This window comes from Eutrigla gurnardus (genome assembly GCF_963514095.1).
Source record: "Eutrigla gurnardus genome assembly, chromosome: 11".
NCBI classification, from domain to species: Eukaryota; Metazoa; Chordata; class Actinopteri; order Perciformes; family Triglidae; genus Eutrigla; species Eutrigla gurnardus.
In genome coordinates, this window is record NC_139925.1 from 6,437,171 (window position 1) to 6,460,471 (window position 23,301).

The window sequence follows — 23,301 nt, forward strand, 5'->3', positions numbered from 1 at the left end:
TGCTAAGTACTGCAAAATACTAAAGGAAGTGCCAGTACATACAAACAAGCAATGAGTACTACGTACTACAGAAGATGGGGAGCGACTCTGCGGTCCTCACTTCGGCGGGGAGCTCATTCCACCATTGCAGCGCCAAGACAGAGAAGATTAAACATAATTAAAAGTGTGTAAGACATCATGGGGGTGTAGCAGGTAGCACGGTCGCCTCGCAGCGAGAGGGTTGGATTCCTGGGTCGGGTTCCTTCTTTGTGGAGTTCTCTCTGGGTTCTCCGGCTTCCTCCTACAGTCCAAAGACATGCAGGATGGGTTCATTGATGACTCTAAATTGGCCGTAGGTTTGAGTGTGAGTGGTTGTCTGTCTCTACATGTGTTAGACTGGCGACCTGTCCAGCGTTTGCCAAATATACTCAAAGTGTTATGGATGGAAGACTAGACGTCACTAGTTCCACACAGAATGAACTAGACGTCTACAGACAAATAGACCTCCAATATGGATCCATTGTTAAATTGAAAAATCTCAATTTAAACCACGCAACCTAAAGAAAACACTTCTTCTACCTCAGAAATGTGTTTTTCTTTCCTTCTTTCTGTCAACATTCCTAACTTTTCAAAGTGGAAAAGAGCAACCTGCTGGTGTGAAAGAGATGTCTGTCAGCCGCCGTGACGTATGGGCTTGTCTCCTGCCATGTGTTTGAGGATGTAAATATGAAGGCTTTGAATCCTAAAAAACCTACCTTTTTTTATATTTGGAATGTTTCCAGATGAAAATTCAGGAAACGAGGAGCCGAATCAAGAAAAGGAGAAAGATGAGAAAGAAAACCAGGACAAGGATGAAGCTATAGGAGCTGACAAGGACGAGGAGAAAGAGGAAGAGGACAACATCGACAACAAGAAAGATGAAGAGGAAGGTATGTGTGCTCAAGGGTTTGTTTGTACGCGTGTATTTGCACCGAATTGGAAAAAAAGGGTTCATGTGATGGTCTGATTTTCTGAAAGTAATTGTGTTTTATCGCTGTGTGCGGTGAAATGTCCACAGGGCGTGGAAGCAGACAGACATGATAAGTTAGTTGGATGCAGGAAACCCTGATGGCTGACATAATGACAGCATAACAAAATGGAAAACATAGGCAGTTTACATATTTGTTTTCTCCAGCTGTCTAAAAATTACACGGCCTGGAGATGGAACACTACGAATGCACAATAAGATTGTTTTTTTTTTTTATTATTATTTTTTCTCGCTGTCGGTGTTTTTAATCTCCTCGCGATCATCTCTCGGCACAGAATGTACAGAACCAAGTGGTGGAGGAATTGGCTGAGATTGTGTGCAGCCTGTAAACTAACCGTCCTAACACAAATACATGTGATCTCCAACATCCAAGCCAAGCTGCTTTCTTTTAACCTGTCCGCAAAAAAATCACAAACATCAGAGCTTCTCCTTCCTTTGTCTTCTCCAGCAGAGGAAGAGGAGCCTGCCGCGAAGGCAGCGGATGACGACACAGCCAAGTCCACCGTGGAGATGGAAGGTAAGATCTGATTACGCTCGGATTTGATGGAGAGTCTGACTGACTAACTTTCCGTCGATGCGATTTCCTTGTCCGGGCTGCAGCATTTGTATACTTGTGTATTGAATAAGAGTTGTTTTTGTTGGCGTTTGTCGGACTAGTTTTCCCCCCGAATCAATCTCAGCTCTGCTTCACCTGCATAGCATCACACTGTACAGGGGGGGCTATGATGGAGTTGCTGAGAACAGGCAACAACAACAGAAAAACACTGAATATCATATCTGTATTGATTTGGTTTCTTTTCTGGGCAGAATAAAGCTGGACGTGTTTTGTTTTTTTGTCCACGATTCACTTAAAAAATAGTGTTTTCTGTGAATTTGAAGTTAATGAAACGTATTCCTGCTAAAAAACTCATGAGGCAAACTGTTGATGAACATGAACGCTGTAATTGATTTGCACACACACACCGACCTGCTGTTGTAGTATTCACTAGACAGTCTGTGTGGATCGATCGGAGCTAGGCTACGCTAACGTAGCTGCTCCATCAACACTTGAAATAACTTCATCTAGATATAAATACGTCAGAGACCTTGTTGTTTGGATTGTAGACAGTCTCTGGTTTATTTTTAGCTTTTGTCCAAAGCGACTTACATTTGTCGAAAGAAAGAAACCACAACATATCATGGCCGATAAAGTAAGAGCGAAAAAATAGGGACAAGTGTTAGCTTTTTAGCATACCTTAAGTACAACAGAAGGATGGGAATCTTGCTAATTTTCCACACAAATAAGCGAATGATGGGAATTTCTCCTTAGAGTGCCTCGGCCGGCGTCAGACATGGAGGAGAGCTGCTGCAGGCATGGTAACGGCTGGAGCTCCACGACGAGGCCGGCCATTTTATACGGATGACTCTCTCTGCGTAGCCTTCATTTAGGTCCCTTCGTTGACCACACGGGATAATCTGTCTTTATTTGAGCGCCATCCTTCTCCGGCCCCCCGTCTGTCACTGATCGAGGGTGTTGTCCGGAGAAGTTATGGGTTAGATTTGTGATCCGCAGCCTAACTCTCTCCCGCCGCTGCACTAACACAAAGGTCTGAGTCACTCCCTCACCTCCATTTCACTTTCCCTTTGACTGACATTCAATTAATTTAGGGTGAGAGTGAACATTCCAGATAGATCCATCTGAGATAGCCGGGCTCCGTCCTCCCTGAACAAAAAAAAAGAAAAGAAAAGCCCATTGGAATACGTCCTCCAAACACTAAAGGCTTTCCATCACTGGAAGGCTTCACTCCAGCCTGTTGATTGTGTCTCGCCCGAGCCTGCCAGTGTCTGTCACCGTCTCGGGTTACCGCGGGCGGCGTGGCGTGCGGCGGCGGCACCGCCGAGCAGTAAACAGCGGTGTCATTCCTGATTGCAGGCAGATTGCGTTTTGTATGGAGGAGCAGGAGCCCTTTGACAGAGTGCAGACTCAGACTGTCTCGGATATTGAATCTCACGCGGGGCCAACACAGCCCCGGCTTAGCCACGCGCAACCGGCTATTCACACGGACGAGACCAAATGATTACCGAGCCAATACCCTTTATTAAATATAATAACTGTAATCAGGCTGCCTGCTCATGGCCACAGAGGTTAAATCTGCTTCATTGAAAGCAGCAATAAAATGCATCATAATGGTGGGAGGAATGAGTAATGAACTATTTGAGGACGGCTGAATACAACGTCACACACACACCTAATCGTGAGTGTGTGTGTCTTACACCGTGTCGCACCTAGAATCTTATTTGTCTGTGTTTTGGACGTTCTATTCAGCGTCATGGATGCAACACAAATAATTCAGCCATGGTGATGTAATGTTTTCTTGAGACGGAAACAGAAGAGGAGCTTAACTTGGCTGCAGGCGAGATCGAACCAGTTACTCGTCCCATGTTACCTCGACTTCTTGGAAACTTTCAATAAAAAAAAAAAACAAGTATATCCTCTAGTTTTTAAACTAAAACAACTTTTTAAATGTGTTTTAAGTCACGTCTGGATGTTCTGGATGTGCAAGTGTTTTAAATAGTGAGGTTTAAGAGGATTATTTCGATGTGTTCATTCAGTTTAAACGGCGATGTTTTGATGCGGTTTACTTTTAATCTACATTTCATCAAGATTCTCTCCGTTTTGCTGAACGTGGAGGCCTGCAGGGCAACAAGAGGAGCAACATATACAAATGGTGATTTAAGCTTTTTGTACATTGCTGAAACAAACTCATACATTTGAGTCAAATCTCGCCAAACAAATGGAAAAATAGTGAAGCAGCCATATTTCCATTTGCTGAGCTTAATCTCTCCATGAGGATACTCCGGTTTTATACATATGATATAATATATGATATGCTGAATTCATTATTTTTCCATTCCCCACTTCCTAACCAAAGTGGCCGAAAAGAAAGATAAATGTGATGCTTTTAAACAACAAGCAATTTAGAAAGAAAACCGTGCCGCCTCCTACATGTATTTGTTTGATTCAGTCGTGTACACTGATTTATAATCTCTATAATACTGTCTGGCATGAACCAGCTACACTGTGACCGTGGAAGCATTTCAAAAGGAGCGGTTGTGTTTTTGTATTGTTGTCGTCGTCGGCAACGTCTCCTGACAGCCTGCCTGTTGTCACATCGCATCGATGTTGCACATATGGAAAGTGTTTATCACAGCTGAGCGTCTCAGTCGCAGCAAGGTCGCGCTAAACAACACCAAAGCTTTTTATGTTTTATTTCATTTTCACTCCCGTCATCATTATAACTTGTTAATGTAAGGATCTATTCAGCCTGCACACCTTTTCCAGACGCAGATATGCCACGCAGGTAATTTGCTGATTTCTTAAAAGGATATTTTACCTGAACTACACCATCTGTTGTTTACATCGCAGGCCTGTTTGTACAACTGTGCAGTACGAGCTTCTGAGCAAATGACTTTGATTTAATGCAATATTATAAGAACCATAAGACCCCAACTGTATGTAACAAATAGGGGATTTCAGCTCTCTAGTCTGGAATATCTGTGTGAAGTAGAGAGATGCGAGGAGGCAGGCAGAGGAGTTATTTTTGTATTTTAAATCAGGCTCCACAATATGAATCCCCGGCTATGTATTAGAAATCTCCCTGCACAGGCAATAAGATGCTCAGTCTGATATCTGGGATTCTATAAAGGCCCCCCTCCACCCTGCAAATTGAATCAGAATTCAAGCAGCCTTTATTTATGAATATTCATAGCGTACTTTAAAATGGAAATGGAAGCTATATTGTTATTGTGTTTGAAATATCCAGCCGGCGAGGCCTCGTTTCTGGTGACTTGTGAGAGTGGGCACCCGCTTCAGTAAGCTCACGGAGCATCCATAAATTAAAATAAGACTGTCTTTGCCTAAAGCTAGAAATAAATAAGTCTTGAGTTGTGAGCAGAAATTGTTTTTCCCTTCACGCATGTTTGATTCTCCTGCAGGAGTCGATAGCTGCTGCGCAGGTAAGATTTAATGGCCGCGCAGATTCAGCAGCAGCTCGTCCTTCTTTGCAAAGTTTGAGCAACTTTTTAGTGTTTTTGCATGTCCTGCAATGCACCGACACAAACCCCGGAATAATGCGTTCACCTACTTCACTGCCTCTTCAGTTATCTGCCTGAATTTAAAGCGCAGACAACCCTTCAGTGTAAGGAGACGGGATGGTCCTCGGAGTTCCCAGCGTTTGATAGCGGCGGCCTCTGTGGCCCGACCGTGGGATGAAAGCGGCTACAGGAGGATGCTTTTAGAGGAAGGGTCTGGCTCTGCAGAGCGGGGGGACAAACTGTAATGGCTTCACTAAAGTCAGGCAGTAGGGCCCCCCTGCAGGGAGGATGGAAGAAGAAGGAGGATGGAGAGACAGACCCAGCAGGCCATCACAACAATCTCAGCCTCCACAGCAGAGAGACGACGGCGCCGTTACATCAGCCCAGAGGCAGCCGCCGTCCCCCCCCCTCCTCAGCTTCTCTTTGTTTCTCTTCCCCTCACCTGTTGTGTTAAACATTCACACTCATTTTCCTCGTTTATGGTTGGCTTTATCGTCTCCATTTCACCCAAATGTTCTTTTCCTCCTATGGCGGACAGGAGGCTTTAAATAAACATGGCTGTGAGTGCTTTGTTTAGCGCTGACTCCGCTCGCAGCTTCACTGTATGCGACGACTCGGAGCAGGAAGCCCAGCTGCATCCACAAGTGCCATATGGTGCCCAAATAAAAAAAATAAACACATGTACACACCTCTCTCCCTTGTAAGATCCACACACGACGACGGGAAAATGCATCAAAATGGCGTTGCAAACAAATCCCCCTGAACAAGCGTTATGAGGATTGTTTTTTATTCTCTTGTTTGCGAATGTTATCCGAGGGACGTTATTGATTTCTATGTATTTTGCTCCCTCGGCGGGAGAGCTTGAGTGTAACAAAACAACAAGCCGACACAAATGGCTCCGGTGAAACCCAGCAGACTCGCCATCGGCCACATCAAGGCGTACACAGAAAGCATCACCGTGACCCCGTGTGGTCGCCGCTTTTACTCTAAAGCGTCGAGTGGAATTTTCTTTTGTAATCCGCTGCAAAATCAAGAGTTTGTTTTAAAGTGTTTTTTTTTTTTTTTAAAGGAGGCTTGAATAATTTAGCTTAGAATTCACTGCTTTTTTTATTCCTCATAGAGTTTGTTGACGGCGGAGCGAGCTTTGCATTCATGCTCCTTTCGTCTTAGCAAAAAAGAAAAAAGAAAAAGGATTTGAAGCTTTGCTTAATTGGTTGTTTTGTGCCCTTTTGTCTTCGTCTTTCCCTTGAACAATGGGATAGCGGTGATGTAAATCTAATTCTGCGGGTCTTTTCCCGTGGCAAAGAGTTGTCGGCACACAATTAACTCTTGGCATCGCGTTGTACGCTGTAACACTGAGTGGCTCCTCGGGGGGACAAAGCCGCCGCCGGCTGAAGACATTAGGCTACATTTGTGTTTTATAGCTGTTTTTTTTTTACACCGACTGTGGACGTCCAGGGGCGGCTGGCTGCCCGGCCAATCACAGCCCTGCTGAGCCATTGTGTGGTCGAGCGCCGCGAGGAGACTCACGGTCTTATCTTTTATCCGTATTACTTTCTACTCCGCCTTAAACTCTGTTTGACTCCTTGTTTTTCGACTCGCTTTGTTAATTTATAGTTTCCTGGTGATTTCAATATTAAAACGTCTAAATTTTTCAAATCCCTCAGAGTGAATGTGGTCCGTTGCCGTGGTTTCCTCAGCACGACAGCACACTCTGTCAGTTTGTGATGTCTTCTTATGGGTGAGAAATACAGGTCACTTAGCTGGAGATGGGGGGGGGAAAGACCATTGTCCATCACTAGAGGGGGGGGACAAACCTGTTGACCTCCGTTAACGCTCCTCTTTTGATCAGCTCTCTTGTCCGGAGCCCACACTTCTGTTCGGTTCACGGCGATGGCGAAGGAATCGACTCGACTCTGAGTGCAAATGTGTCAGCCGGCAGAGATGCAACAAATGTGTGTTTGAGAAGTCTGGAACCCATTTTAATCTCACACACACACACACACACACACACACACACACACACACACACACGCACACACATCAAGACACAGAGTGATGAGTGATCTCTGTATGGGTTGCCTGTCTCCTGGAGGCAAGCGAGGACGGTTTGATGGTAGAGCTACTTCAGTGAGAAGCGGGAGTGAAACCCGAGCGAGGTGCTGAGAATAATCGTCTCTCAGACACGATCGCTGGGATTTTAAGTCTTTTAACCCCTTTGGATTGCAAATGTCACCCGCTCGTAACTCTCAGATAGCGTCTCCATTCTCTCCTCCCTCCTGAGTTTGATCAGGATGCAGAGAGCGTGTGATGCAATCACTACAACACGACACTGCAGCATTTAGTTATTTGATTTTTGATTAAGGATGGTGTTAATCACTAACATTTCTCTGAAGCGGAGAAAAAGTCAAATATTTTCATTTCAAATCACTATTTGGGGATTTTTTTGGACTCCTGGGTTGATTAATCGATTCATCTAAAAGAAAATGAATCGTGAAGGAAAATGATCATTCGTTGCAGCCCTAATGATGTCACACACTTCATATGTCATGCTGATGATGAGGAAGTGATGCACTAGAACAAAAAAACAACACAAAACAATCGTCACAACATTCATTTATAATGCAACGTCTTGATTAGCTAGAATTACATCTCTATCAGTCCCCCCGCTTCCCCCCGCTGACCTCCGCCAATTAAACCGCTCGCTCGCTGACCTTTCAGCGACAGAAGGCCACTCTGGTTTTTCACGGCGGTCTAGACGAGCACTTTGATGATATTGACCGGTCCCATCCATGATCTCCTGAGGAAAAAAAACCTTGAGCTGCCCAGAGGAGGCATCGCCTCGTAACTGCAAATCAGTAAGCCGAGTCCGGGCTTCTTCCTCTCCGCCTCCCTCGGCCGCGGCGTGGCCCATTTTATCGTATCGCGGGGATCATCTCGTGTCAGGTGTGCAGGTACGTTCGCGCTATAAAACCACAGTAGGCACCGAAGACAGAGGTGTGCTGCTTCCTGCAGGCGGGAGAATCTAAAGAATATGGAAAGTAATTCAGCGGGTGATGAGAGAGGAGCCGGCCTCCACTGACAGCAGGTTTAGCAGGTATGTAGGTCACACAGGGGGAGGCCTCTTTTGCATTTTCTCCCTTTCCGTGTCTATTTTTGTTTTTGTCTCACTCGTCCACTTAATCAGTTATTCATTTGCTCCTTTCATCTCAAGCCGTCTCGGTGTTGTTCTTTTTTATCCGTCTTCCGACGGTTTCACTTACTTGGACAGAAAAAGATGAAGAGCAAGAGACGACTTCATCTACGGGTTGCCGGTGGTCATTTTCCACTTTTTTTTTTGCAACCTATGTCATCAACTGTGCCCCCTCCTCCCCCCCTCTCTCTCTCTCCATCTCTGCCCTCTAATCATCTTCACTTTCTCCTAGTTGGAGCTCAGCCTCCCAGAGCAGATGGTGTCCTGTTCTCCTTTCACTCCTTCAGAGGACTCTGTGTTTTCTCATCTTGTCAAGCATGGCCCGGCTCTGTGTAATGAGCTTGGGCCTTTTCAGCCGTGTTTAGGGGACCCTGACCCAACTCGGAGCCGCCCCCCCAACCCAACCACCACCACCACCACCACCACCACAAGGTTACCCAAACCCCTCGGGGGAGCACAATGCCGATCCGCTTCCGCAACCCCTCTCGGCCTTTTCTTTCTGGAGAAGAAAGGAGGGAATATTCATGAAGACTCTTGGCTTTCCAGCAGGACGGGCGTGTTGAGGGGCGGTCACAGTGTTTATTGAGCGGGCTTGTTTTCCTCTTCCGAGCCCGCGGGTCACAGCTCTGTGCTCTTTAATTGGCTCAGATTGTCAGACAGTGTTCCGTCTCGTAGCAAAGAAAACACCAGCTATCAAACGCTCCTCACAAAATCTCTCCTTTCTTTCCTGTTTTGAGAGGGGCAGCTCAGCTATTTCCACAAACCACAACGTAGCATTAACATATGAAAATGGGCTGCTTTCCCACATTTACCAGCTCATTAGTTCCTTTTGGTTCGGGCACTTGTTGAGTTCCACCCGCTCTTGTTTTCTCCAGCAAGGAGATGTCTTTAATTATCTTTGCAGCGGGCACATCAGCCCCGAGGCTATTAGTCCATGAACGTAGGGGCTCTTTGATACTTGTTTAATATACATGACCCAATGCAGACCATGGCCCAAAGTCCCTCGTAGACCACCCGGTTTACATGCTCAAATGAATTCTGCTCTCATGGCATTGACCTTGAGCATCTTATTCTCTCCAGATGAAATGCTGGTGAACAAGCAGACGCTTTTATAAACAGAAATAAAAGAACGTTACCGCATATTTGATCAACTCAAGAGAAAATAAAGACATTCAGGAAATGTTTTTCCATTGTGGCGTGTTTAAAAGTTGGGTATGCTCGAGTGAGCGTTTGGCAAAAGGGACTGGGACGGCTACTGGGAGTGAAAGGGCTTTAATGGTTTTCAGTAAATCCCAGAGTGAGATAGCGGCGGGCCCGTTGTTTGAGTCGGAGCAGCTGGACACCTGTGAGAGCCGGTTTGGGATCAAAGCTCCGGGACCCGTTCAGGCACAGCAGACCAGCCCACCACGCCATCAAATGAATGGGAAGAAATCCTCCAAGGGGACGAACACTGTAGGGCACGGGGCGCTTCTACACCTCCATCGATTTCTTTTTTTTAATTCTTTCGTCGCTTCAAGAAGAAAGAGGATTTGAATTAAAGACGGTGAGATGTCTGGTGGCTGAGGGGACAAAAGGAACCTCCTGTTCTGCCCAAGGCTCCTGTCTGGAACATTAAGCCGAGGCTGGTTTCCCATGATGCCATGTGGGTGACCCACTGGGACTGCCTCCCCTGTGGGCTGACTGAGCTAGAATGTGGTGGGGCAGAACCGCTCTTCCTGGATGATGCAAAATAATGAGAAAACATGTCATGAAAAAAGCTGCAGCGAATCAAACGTCTATATTATTAATTTATATCACGCTGTAGCCGTCCAGTTTAAAACACATTTTCTACAGCGGTTGTATATTGTGGTGCAGCGCCGCGAATGCTGACCAACAAAACGCTAACTACCACTTGTCTAGCAAATGAAGGGAAGGTGGAAGGGAGGATGTAATTTTCTGCTTGTCTGCATACGAAGGTGACTTATGCCCGACTCTCTTCCTTCCTCTCACCTCTCTTGTGTGTGCAGATTCTCCTCCGGCCTCTGAGGGGTTTCCTCTCCACAATGCTTCTCACTGAACTTCTGAAAAGATTGAATTTAACATGACATGGAAATAAAAAAAATAAAAAAAAGAACTGTTAAAGTTGGAAAGAATGCAAAAATAACATTACAAAAAAAAGTTTTTTTAACCCTCATGCCCTCCTCAAATTTACTACAAACTCGACACCCTCCAATGGAAGTCAATGGGGCGTTTTGGCCACGAAGGTGTCCAGAGGGAGTATCTGGTACTACAAAAAAAATACTGATGCAATCAAATCAATTTTGTTGCTAATCTTTGACATATCCAAGCCTCTAATTCCCACCAAAGCCCCATCCACCTCCTATTTATTATATGGAAAATAACTAATTTTTTGTGTTTTTTTTGCGTTAAATACTCAAAACTGGTATTTAAAGGGTTAAAATTCTGAAAATGATTGAATGTTGGGTAGTTTTGAGCAAGGTGGAAGTTGTTGAAGAGATTTATGAAAAAAAAAAGTAGAAAAAAAATATTGATGTATGATTGTAAGTGCGTGGCTTTTTTTTGCCAAAAGGGTGTCCAGAGGGTGCAAAATGTGTCAATAGAGTATAAAAGACATCTTTGCAAAAATTCATGCCACAAGCTGTAACACAGCCAAAATCATCACCAAATCAAAACCACATGCCCGAGGGGGGCATGTGGTTCAACCAGGTTGGAGCAATATCAAGCATGTTTTAGTGCAGAGGTCTTCAACCTTATCCTATAGTGACCCGGTGAAGGGATGCCCTATTATATATTATAAGAAATTGTGTTGCTTATTAAACCAGTCAATAATAATGTGTAGTGCCAGATATAAAAGTACTTTGTAATGATAGATGTTGACCATGCTAAGCCATTAAAATAATAATTGAACACATATTTTCATTCACTTCTACATCACAATTTCACCTCATAACATTGAATAAATACAAAGCTTTATATTTGCTTATTGTAAAGTGTATTTTTGTACATTTTTGGAAGAAATGCAGCTTGGGATCATGTCGGAGACCCCCTGCAGTAACTCCCTGTTAAGATCTGTGTTTAAGTGTATAGCAGGAGATGCAGAAACCGTGTTTCCATGTGTGTTGTTACTTACAAACCAAAAATAAGAGGATGGGAAACACCGTCAATGACCCTCCGGGGCCCGGCTCTAAAATAAACCACCGGTGTAAGCTGTCTCCTTTCCTGCTTAGGGAGTCAATCGCGTCGACTGTTTTTCTCTCTTCCTTATCAGCTCTCGGTGGACTGAGCCTCTCCTTCACCAGAACCTTGACAGAGGCCCGTTTTTCTCTCTCCCCCCCATCTTGTTTATGTGTTTACCGCAGCACACTCACATCCTTCCCCTTAAATGATAGCCCCTCTACTGTCAGCACACTGGAGTCACATTAGAGAGCAAGACGTTGCTGCTCCCTCCGAGCCTCAGGCGGGATTGCAATCAATTGAAATTCTGAGCTTTTTTTTCTTGATCAGGATGGTAGAGGAAGAGGATGCAGCACCGAGACTTTGTCGTTGAGAGAAAGGGGAAGAGAATCTGGAACGAGCTCCCGCTGCTGCACGCCGGCGATGCTATGCTAACTCACGTGAAATAAATGGGACACGCGATGCGGAGGCGCCGCTCTGACACAAGCCTGCAACATCAGGCACATTCCACGTGCCAGCCGCTTTAATATCCGTAACTTGATCGCGCGTGGAGACGTGGTAATGCGTGGCGTGTAATTTCAGACGTGCATAATTTATCACATCACTAGTGGAGCCAAACGCCCCGGCCTCTCGAACACGCGGGACATCGTGTGTACACGCTTCCTGTCACTTTATTCCATTAGAGTTATCATCTGAACCTGCTGGTGAATCGGGATTCTTCACCTGTAATAAGGCAGGAAACTTCAAAGGATGCTTCATGGTTATTACAAGTTGGCGTCGTGGTTTTTGGTCGTTTCTGTCAGTTATTTGTTCGTGCTGATACCCAGCGAGGAGACACAGGGATGTGCAGACAGCATACAAACCCTTATTAACGGTCCCTGTGGAATCAGTTTGAATGGTTTCCAGAGTCAGTTTTTTTTTTTTTGGTAAATTCTGGTTTTACGATTTCAGAGCATTTTTTGGTGCTGAATTATGTGGTAGATCAATCAAAATTCAATGAATCAATAAGAAAACATGAGAAATGTATTGAAGACACCTTCAAGTTCTAATTTTCCATGAAAATATGCTTAAATATGTAAGTTTATGTGCAATCATTTATGGAGTAGTCACAATATATCACCCACTTTTTAAAAATCATGAAGAAAATGAAGTACTGTATCTCTAAATGATGACCGATGCTGCCGGTTCTTCCCATCATGATGACACTGTGTTCCCAGATCTCACCAACAGGGTCCGTGTAATGCTATAATTACTGATCAGAGCTAAATCTATTGAAGATACAAGTTGTAAATAACCAGAATTATCCTTCACTTCAAAGGAAAATCTTTAAAAAAAAAAGGGTGTGACTGTTATTGCTTCATCCTTCCTTTGCTTTTTAACAATCCCTGAATCCCGCTGGAGTCTCAGGAAGGAGAAATTCCATCCCAAAATGCTGCAACAGATTAAAATCAGGTGCGTGTTGAAGAAGCAGTGAAATGTAAATCCTCCACGGCTCACAGCCTACAGGTCCAAATCGCCAGGGAAGCAAAAAGGCAGCGTGCCCGAGCCGTCACGTGTATCCAATGCTGCAATTACAACCTGCGTCTCTATAAGGAATTCAATTACCTTTGACCACCGACTTGTGAATCGTAAAGACACACAGAACGCTCGGGATTCGACACGTTCCTCCATCACGCCTAAGCAGTTGGATTTGTTTACATCATCGCCGGACTGCCTGGGGACAGCAGTTATTTTTATGGCGTGCTTTGTTTGGATGCTTGTTGTTGTTGCAAAGCGGGGGGGGGGGGTGATCAGGGAGCAAGGAAGGAGTTTTGTGACTACAGAGGGGGGGAGACGGGGGAGTGTGTGTGTGTGTGTGTGTGTGTGTGTGTGTGTGTGGAGGGGAGGCTGCCTTACAGGGATGGCAGTCTGTAATTAATTTTGCATGTGCCACTCTCCCTTCTCGCATTTGTTTTGTTCTTCTTTTTTTTCATTTTGAAGAATAACTCTTTAGGAAGGCGCTGTATTTCCAGGCATGAGAGACGGTTAAACACTAGAATGTAAATATGAGGCCATGAGTGGGAAGTCGGACTGGTTTTGTGATACTTTTTTGAGCACAAAGCCATTCGATTTTCTATTATGTTGCATAAATGATTACTTTAAGCCTTTTTTTTCAGCCACATTTGCATGAATCCACATCCACGACGAGTAACGTGTCCGTGTCCGTGTGTGTGTGTGTGTGTGTGTGTGTGTGTGTGTGTGTGTGTGTGTGTGTGCTCTCCACAGATGTCTCTGAGATCATCAACACCGGCACCAGCAACGGAGGTGAGTGGAGCTCATGTTTCTCCCTTGTGAACTCTCCCGTCTTGGTGCTTTTGACGCATCACCACCACTTAACAGTGTCCGCTCCCCTCGCCTCGCCTCGTGCTTTCCCATCAACATACCTGCCTACAATCATGAAACATCCCCGTGTTGTGTTAGCCTCCTGATTATACTCACATGCTAGTGGTAGAAGCTCTGCTGTTTGACGTCCAGTTCAAACCTGCTTGATTAAGCCTTCCCCTTCTCCCTTCTCCTCGTTTCTCTGCTCTGATGTAGACGAGATGAAAGATCCTGTCGAGGGCTCCGAAGAACCTGATTCCATTCTAACCGACAGCATTCAGTCCAAAGGTAAAGGTCTCATCTCTATTTATATAAAGCGTATTCTTACGAGTGGCCACTGCTGCTGAATTAAAATGCACCTCATCCGTGGAGATGCTCCGTCTACGACTCTCTCTCCGTCTCTGTAGAGGATCTACTGGAGGACATGTTGGCACAAACGTGTCAGCGTGCCTTTGGAGGTGGAGTGTGATGAATGGCCTGCAAACTTAATACTTAATAATTCAAGTGTGCAATGCGTGTTGTTTTAACACGGGGCACACGAGCGTCGGAGTCGATAAATCATGTTTGATAAGAAATACCACGCAAGGTTTTCGGGCGCGTCGTCAGAGCACACGTATGTGGAGAGCGCTGTGAGTTCGAGGAATGGGATTCCGATTTGGGCATCGCGAATTCCCAGGTAGAAAAAAAGCAAATCATTAAGCAACTGTTGTGAAGAGATTGTCGGGGTTGAATAAATGGGACGGGCTAGCAGCATATGAAATAACTTGGCAGAGGCAGACGGTGCAGGAAGGGAATGAGCTTAAACAAAGGGCCGGGGAAGAAAAGGCTCGTTGTGGAACAAGGTGGGATCAGGTGGGGTTTGGCCAATGAGGGAGCTGGGTAGCGTTCAAAGTAGCAGTACGTATTGTACGTTAGTGTGTCCATCAATGAAGGGTTCTGCTCTGGAACAAATTACAACAGATATTATTAACAAGACATCTATCTATCAGGCAAAAAGACACTATTTCATATTTTCAAATCTATCGACACAGTAGTTCAACATTCTACCAGAATCTAAGGTCAAGCAACTAATAATTATTGTCATTTCTGGTGATTAAAAGTGAGAATTTACTCAACAAATTGATGAATTCCTTTGTTCTATATAATGTCAAATAAAACCAAATGTAATAAATACATTATAATGCTGCTTATTTGCAACCAACAGTCCCTTCTTTTAGTTTTTTTTAAGGTCTGAACTTTAAAATCTTTGTCAATGTATTTATGTTTTCAAAATGCTGCATTTATTCTATTCCGGGGGTATGTAACCAGTGATTTAGTTGGTGGTTGCCATGCTCCCAGTTTGGAGAAGCTCAAACATCACTGTTTTTTTGATTGGGTATTTCCTTTTAAAAAAAACAGAAAAATAATGGACCTTCCCTTTCAGATGTTCAGCCATCGATGACCAATAAAAGCAGCACATCCTCACAGTTGAGAAGCTGGAACGAGAGAATATTTGGCAGTTAATGAATAAGAAACTATTTTTATTATTTGATGCTGATCATTTCTAGCTCCAGTCTCTGAGTTTCACACTCATCTCCTCTGCTGAAGTTGCCAGGAATATAACACTGAAATAATGCAAAAATCTTGCTTCCCATCCAGACACTGTTGAGAAGAAAGAATGACGAGCCCAGCCAAGGACAATCAACCTCATCTGACAGCCAGCAAAACTGTGCGGAGGCCAACCACACTGGAGTCCGACTGGCCCACGTCAGTATGGGCTCTGACACTGGCCCAGGACACCCAGCCACTCACCAGATGCTCACATCCCCCCGACTTTGATTTTCAGTCTGTCCCCTCTTTGTTTCACATCCCTGAAGTGCGTCTGTGCTGTAAGTCTACGTATGTATGTGCAAAACCCTTCCTGTATGACTTATGAACATATCAACGAACGAGAGGAGCCACAACTCACTGTGTTTAGCCGGCAGGGTGCGATGAGATAAGCCAGGTTCAAGTCTCTTTATTCGATCTATGCCCATCACTCGTGAGCCTCTTGGCTCTTTAGAGGAATGCAACACGCTAGCCATGTTTCCATCTAAATTCTTAAGAAAAGCTGAATGGAAATGACAACAATTAGATAAAACCTTGATTTTTACGCTTGCTTAGTTTCCACCTTTTATCAACCAAAACAAAAAAATTGAGTTAAAGTGCCAAATGGATTATGGGAATGCCTTTGCATAAGATAAATACATTCTGACAGAGTGGATATTCACTCGTCCTCGTCTCTGGACAGCATGAAGCATGGCCAAAAGTAGCTGAAATAAAAGAACAATTCAAACCCCCTCCTCCATTTTTCTCTGGTAGATGAGTCACATGACCCACATCGCCAACGTCTCACTAAAACACGCTTTAGCTTCGCACCTAATTCACATTTTTGCAAAATTTTGGTTAAAAAATCCCTTGAAAATGGAAACATGGCGACTGAAACCTGCGAGTCGGAGCTCCATTCATATATCCATCGTCATATCAGTGAATATACCCACATATACTGAACATCTCCTCACTGCTCCACCAACAAAGTGTCCGTCACGGCCAGCGTACTCTGAAGAGGATATGAGTGTATTTTCCACAAATGCGTTCGTTCTTCGTCCCCCCCTTTTTTTTTTGTTGCGTTTCCACTGCATGCCAGATAATACTAGCTTCATCAACATGCACCGGAATAACAGTCCCTCTTCGCTTTCGCTTGTCTCCTTACCAGATTGTCTATAACTGTATTGAAGGAATCTGCCTTATTTCATATCAGACTACAACAAATCACAATCACAGACCTACGCGAGTGGGCCGACTGTGCATTCTTGGTTGTGTATTGCTTGCAGATGATTTGTAATTTTGAGTACATCATGTAACGGCTAACGGCCTGTTGTTAATGATTTTTTTTTCATGTTTTTTCTTTTTAAATGTTGGTATAATTCATGAATTCTTTTTAAGTGGTGCCATACTAAAGATCAGATTCATTATGGGTTCTATTAAACGATGCCTTCATACTTTGATGTTTGCTTTGCTAAACTATAACAGAAACAACTAATAAAATTTAAAGGTGGAAGACACTTGTCAGCTTTTAATGTTCCTCGCCGTGCGTCTTGTTCTTCTGTCATGACGGTAGCTTTTCTCTTCACAGCTGGTCGTTGATTTCCACTCACTTACGTTTTTGAATTTGAACAACTGTAGCAGAGCGATCGCTCGCGTGTCTCCGGGAAGACAGAAACAATTAGTCTGTCCTGTGATCTCCAGCATGCTGCCTCTCTGGCCCTCAGGCGCCCCTGTGTCAAATGAGACGAGGCAGACCCCCCTCACCCCCTCTGGGAAAGCCACTAATGGCCAGAGACCTCACAAGGAGTTTGTTATCAAAGACTCAGCAGCTCTCCGGAGCAGAACCTCTTCATAAGTCACCTGTCTTATGTGGAAATATCATGTTAGCTTATACATGCTTTGGTAAATGTAAGATCCATATTTATATATGTATGAATAAGAAGTGGATGTAGTCATCATGATGTCACCCATTGGTCTGTTTTTAGTTTCCATGATTAGAAAGTGTTAAAGTCTAATTGCGTTGTGTACGGTAGCAACAGTCTGGTCTTTTTCACTCTAAATGTACCATAATTTACTAAATTAACATCATGCTGTATTGAAGAAGACTTCAAACTAGTGATTGAGACCATAAACTCATATTTATGAAGTGGACTGAGGTAATAAATAAAGTGAATCAGGTTTTTTTCTCATAGATTTCCATGCATTTTTTTTTGCAATCAGAGGAGTCGCCCCCTGATGGCCTGTAGAGAGAATGCAAGTTTTAGGCACTTCATGCTTCAGGCTGCCAATTGTTAAAAATTAGACATTAAAGCCAACTTCTAGAACTTGAAAAATGTCTTATCCAACAACAAAAAAAACAACAACATTCCCATCAGAATAAAGCTGCAAACAACCCTGAGGACGAGCCGAATGTGACGACTGGACAAACAAATACAAAGGGCTTGCGGAGGCGTTGCTTGGCAACCACCAAGCTCCTACACGGACTCAAATACTTGACTGTTATGTTACCAAACACAAGTGGACACTCGTCAATAAGCGTTTGCCTTTATGATTTAAGATGCAATCCAAGCAGAAAAGGGAACACAAGTGAAGTTTTTTTTTTTTTAAAAGATGGATGAGATGATGGATGGATCAAGAGGAGAGGAGAGGAGAGGAGAGGGTACCACTGGAGGAAACTCTATAGAGATCTCAAGGTGAGAAGACTTCCTCAGAGTGAATGTTAAGGTGAGATGGAGGAGAATATAAATACAAGCTACTATCATTCATAGCACATAGTTGTGAATGTTTTCATCCAGTAACGTTAAGCCAATATAATTATTCCTCCCACTCAAACACACGATGTCAACAGTGAATTCCACTTGTAAACATCAAGCGTGTTTTTAAAGATTTTTTACCGGGATCATCGGCGGCAGCTGGATCAAAAGGCAAATGATTATCATCCTTCAGCTTTTATCTCCAGACTGTCAACAGCAAATCTGATCAGTCTTCACTCCCAAATCATTTTTATTATCAGGTAATGTGTGTCCTCACATTCACTGCTGAGCCTCTGCTCTGCCGCTCCACCGTTAAAGCCTCGCAGCCCTTTATCACTGTCGGACTCGCATTGGACAGATAAATGCAATGCAGCAGAAACAGAGATATTGTCTTTTTTTATTATTCATTCCGTGCATTCTTCGTCTGCTTTGTCAAAGTCCTGCACCTGAGAATGAATGAAAATGTGTTTCAGACGTGAAAAAAACAAACAGAAGTAAAATCAATTCAATCTTTAAGCAAAACTAAATGATTATTATTATTATTATTTTTATTATTATTATTATTATTATTAGTAGTAGTAGTAGTAGTAGTAGTAGTATTGGTATTATTATTATATAATTTCATGTATCATATGTTCATTTTATAGATAAATATATTTACTTACACATACAGCATATATATATACTGTATATATATATACATACATACTGTATACTCGCATCTACATACTAATATACATACATAATATATAATATACATAATAAACCATACCATGACCAACTTTCTAAAAAAGTTAAGTTATTTCCACATATTTATTTTGTATACACCTACATTACCCAGCATGCATCTGCAAGTTGCGATGGCTCGGGCAGAGACTCAGCAACAGGTATCCTGCTTTATCTCCACATATTGCTGTTTTAAAACAATATTAAAAAGAAAGAAATTCAGCCGTCGTGATCATTACTGATAACATAACGTCCGAAACAACAGGTTTCTCATCTGTCGGCGTGAAAAACACATCATTTAGCGGCTAGCATGTTAACGTCCCATTAACTCCGGGAGCGATTGTCCGTGGAACGGAGACGGTTTCAGTTTTAATGACTTTATTTAGACGTCGGAGCGGAGGCTTCCTTGAACCCGAGCGGTAGGTGATGTCGGGGGGAAAGCAGCTTAATCGCATTCAAAACACTTCACCGCTGAAATAACAAACTGCCTTTTTCAACAAAAAACAGCCCGCCATCGTAGTTTTCACCTGACAATATTGGATTTTCAGCCTCATATAGGAGCTGCAAGGCTGGAATTGTTCACTCACACTTCAGAAGTCATCACCCAGGCTGTGATATCTGTACACATTAAACATGATGGAGTGTTTATGCATGTGCTGACTGACTCGTGTGTTTGTCGGTTTCCATCTGACGGGTCTTATCAAAGCGAGGGGGGGCTGATGCAACTCCATGTGCTCCGTTTATTCTATTTTCCAGATGAAAGCTCAGCGGACCTCTTCTTCTATAAACATGCATTACCATGTTCTCTCTCTCTCTCCCCGCTGCTAACTCCTCCCACCGTCTTCCTCCCTCCGCGACCCCGGCGCCACGCCGGCTGTGAACGCAGCACAAACAAATAATTCCTCCTCTCAACCTTTAAATCCCAACGCTGGATAAGCTGGGGTTTTTTTTGTGTGTTTTCAAATCTGAAGTACAGTGTTTGTCCTTCATGAAAATTCATCGCCAACCAAAAGAGGCGAAAGGCAACTCTATAGGTGAACAAAGCCGGAAAATAAACGCTCTAATTGGGATGGAAATTGGCGGCATTCATTATGGATGTCTGTCTTCAAAGGCGGCGGCGGGAAGCCACGGGAATGTTTTCGCACCCGAGCACAAGACGGTTATGCAGATTCCATTTGTTGATGGACTAGAAGAAGCACTGGTCTCATGCTGATGGGCCCTCGTGACAAGAGAACAGCAGAGGATTAATAAATTAATTCCATCCCTCTCTCTCTCTCTGCTGTTGCTCTAATCATGGAGGTGATGATGTGCTTATGCAGGTGATATTCCAAACTCGCCATTATTGGAGCCGTGACACTCTCTCTCTCTAACACAAAGTATAAAGTCATCCATTCCAGCTTCAAGTCAATGTCAGCTTTTTTTCCTTTTTAATCACTGAGCAGTAAATCGGGGTCAGGAAGTGCAGTTCTCTCTCTTTTTACCATCACCTTGCTCTGAATAATAATTCACTTTGGAATTAATTTCAATGCTTTTGCAAAATAAAATAGGGTAAAATAAGACATTTCACTGGACCGTGATATTGTGTAAAGTTGCTTTTGCTGCTTTATGAGTTGAACTGCTGATAAAGAGCAGCCGAGACCGATGAATCAGAGACAAACCTCAATTAAAGTGGCATCATTAGTTCTCCATTGTCCTCATTACCCAGTAGGTCAACGCTTCTCTGTTAGTGAACAAGCTGGATTACATCTAAATCAATGCATGCAACGTGTGTGCAATATGCTCGTTTGGTGGGGGTGGGGGGGCGGGGCGATCAATTGATACGATTTAATTGATAGCATCTCTTTATGGAAGACTAATAAACCGAGTGAACAAGCTGCTCCCCTCGTTAAGTTCCTTTTCCCAACACCCAGAAAAGCCTAATGAAAGAAAATGAAATGCAACACTTTTTTTTAAAGAGCTCAGTAATGGAATCGGACGTTAATAAATGCTTCGTAACTTTGTTAGCAGTTTAGTTACTCATTAAAAAGCGAAATGTCACCCGGATGGTAACTTTCCCGACGATTCTTGGAATGAGTCAGTAATGCATTTAAAGATCAAGAAGTTAAAGTCAAGCTGAGGGGGAGTGCAGGGTTTGTGCCGGAGCCCCGCTGCTTCTCATTCCAGCCACCTAACGCGAATGCACTTAAGTGAGCGGGACAGAGCGGCGGGGAAGCTGGGGTCAAACGTGACGACTGTTTTTAAATTTTACAATCAGCGGGAGGCCATTTTTTAAATAGATTACTTATTTATTTGTCAAAAAAACATTGGTTTCAGCGTCGCAACTTGCTGGAAAATAACAGTACCAAGACTTTTTCTCACATAACTCCAGTTTTTAATTGAACAACATGTTAAGTGTCAGATTATGCTTCATTGTGTGGCAGTTTAAGCCTGAAAAGTCTACTTTCACACTGAGAGCCAGCAGTGATTCTCTCTCACACACAGTGATTATGTATTGTTGAAAGACATGCCAACAGTTTTGGTTAGTCACTCGAGAAAAAGGTTAATTAACAAGTTATTAATTACTTGTCAACCAGAGATGTTCTCTTTAATGTCTCCTTTTGCACTTTTCTGTCAAAGCTTCTTACCGTTTTCTCCGCCTGCTGAAAAGTCTGACCAGGATTTTCATTTTCATGATGTGAGAGAAAACAAATTCAAGTTCCCGGCCGATCAGTTGTTGTTTTTGCTCTCAAGTCTTCACGTCTAAATCGGAGTTTGACCTTCCTACCAGAGGAATAAACAAAAAGAATGTAATTCATACTGTAGCTGCAAAATCCGACTCCCAGAATCAGTTAACAACACGACCCCGAGCCGATATCAAAAGGAGCAACCGTGCATTTTTGTGTGCTGCTGGGAAAACGAAGCAAAGAGAAATTCAGCGTGAGGGAGTCGTTCACACGCTGCAGCACATATGTGTGTTTTGGTGCCCTTCAAGTTTTACCAGAAGTACCCCAGGCATCATGGGAATTTAATGCCATTTCACTTCCCAACTGTCAAAAATAAAAATAAAAACATTTTAAAAAGAGTGTTTAATGGATTGTTTATTTGCCAAATATCCTGGATTTACAGGAATTGAACCTGGATTTTTTCTGGATCTCTGACTTCCTCTGTAGGTGTGATGTGATGATAGACTGGCGACCTGTCCCGGTCTCAGGGTGCCCTATGTCAGCTGGGATCGGCTCCAGCCTCCCTGACCCCTTACATAAGGAGCTATAGATAATTAACCAATATACACTGCATTCATCTTTTATAACGACTCCTACAAAACCCCCTGATGCCTAATTCTCAGCGGAGTATCTTTGTTGAACTACTTTGTTCCATAGACTGAAAGTAACACCTCCAGTCTGACTGTATGTGTGTTCACTGTGTTAATAGGATGCATGTTGTTGCAGACTCACTGTCTAAAGAGATATTCAAATAAATGTGGCAGCAGCTTCTGATGAACCTGAGCACTCGAGGCAACGTCTTGGTCACTCTCACTAATCACTGTTGCCAAAAAAAAGTTGCCAGAAATGAAAGGCAGATTCCCGCGTGTAGAAATATTGGAATTTCTGCTGTCAACTTGTTATTGTTGTTGATTGTTGACAATAGTGTGAAGAATAACATTTGGGATATTTGATTATTTTCCCAAACTAATTTTGAAGATCACATCTTCATGAGAAAAACAGAAAGGCTTGATTGCTTTTGCATTTCGGCATCTTGCCTGTCAGCGGAGGAAGAGGAGGAATGTTGCCCGGCAACAAGCTGCAGTGAAGAGGCCCTGTATGCGTTCAGAATTAATGGAGGTTCGCCGTTGAACAGAGGGAAGTGAAGTTAGCTTTTAGCTCGACTTTTTCTTATGACTTTTATCGACATACTTTGACTTTTGCATGACTGCTTGTAACCTGAGAGAATTAGTTGAGCAATAGTGCAGGGAGATAGAAACTGGACTGGAAAGCAATAGGTTGAGAGTTCAATTCCCTCGTGTCACATAGACCTTTAATATCCAATAGAGATCAGAGAGTTCAAATTAACACGTCAGGTCAAAAAGCTATACCTTGTGGCACTACAACCTTTAGTTTTTAAATGACTTTTCTCGACATACTATTCTATGACTTTTTTAATCACTTTTTAATTACTTTTTTTGGCATATTTTCAAGATATAGCATACAAAAAAAAAATGTTAGTAAAGCATGTAGAAAAAAATAATTAAAAAAGTCAGTATAGTATGTCATCATATAGAAGGTTAGAATTATGACGCCGTATTAGTGCAATAACATTTTAAAAACTTAACCGAGAACCAATTTTTTTGGTCAAAAAACATACTTATAAAATATAAATATATATATATATATATATATATATATATATATATATATATATCTGTAGTGTCTTGATCAGATCTTCATCCTTGCAGCAGTAGCTTGTTATTA

At 43.1% G+C, this 23,301-nt stretch overlaps 1 protein-coding gene across 3 annotated transcripts in view; it reads left to right on the forward strand.

The window, feature by feature from the left end:
* macrod2 (mono-ADP ribosylhydrolase 2) overlaps positions 1-16,887 on the forward strand; it is a 382,263-nt gene extending 365,376 nt beyond the window's left edge. For 2 of the 3 annotated variants that reach the window (XM_084021576.1, XM_084021578.1), the window contains 5 exons: positions 762-908; positions 1,455-1,523; positions 13,713-13,751; positions 14,025-14,096; positions 15,447-16,887. In XM_084021576.1, coding sequence (XP_083877702.1) covers positions 762-908; positions 1,455-1,523; positions 13,713-13,751; positions 14,025-14,096; positions 15,447-15,469 — 350 coding nt within the window. In that variant the 3' untranslated portion in view covers positions 15,470-16,887. The remainder of the gene's footprint in view (positions 1-761; positions 909-1,454; positions 1,524-13,712; positions 13,752-14,024; positions 14,097-15,446) is intronic. The other variant, XM_084021577.1, reaches the window with a different exon arrangement.
* The last annotated feature ends 6,414 nt before the right edge of the window (positions 16,888-23,301 follow it).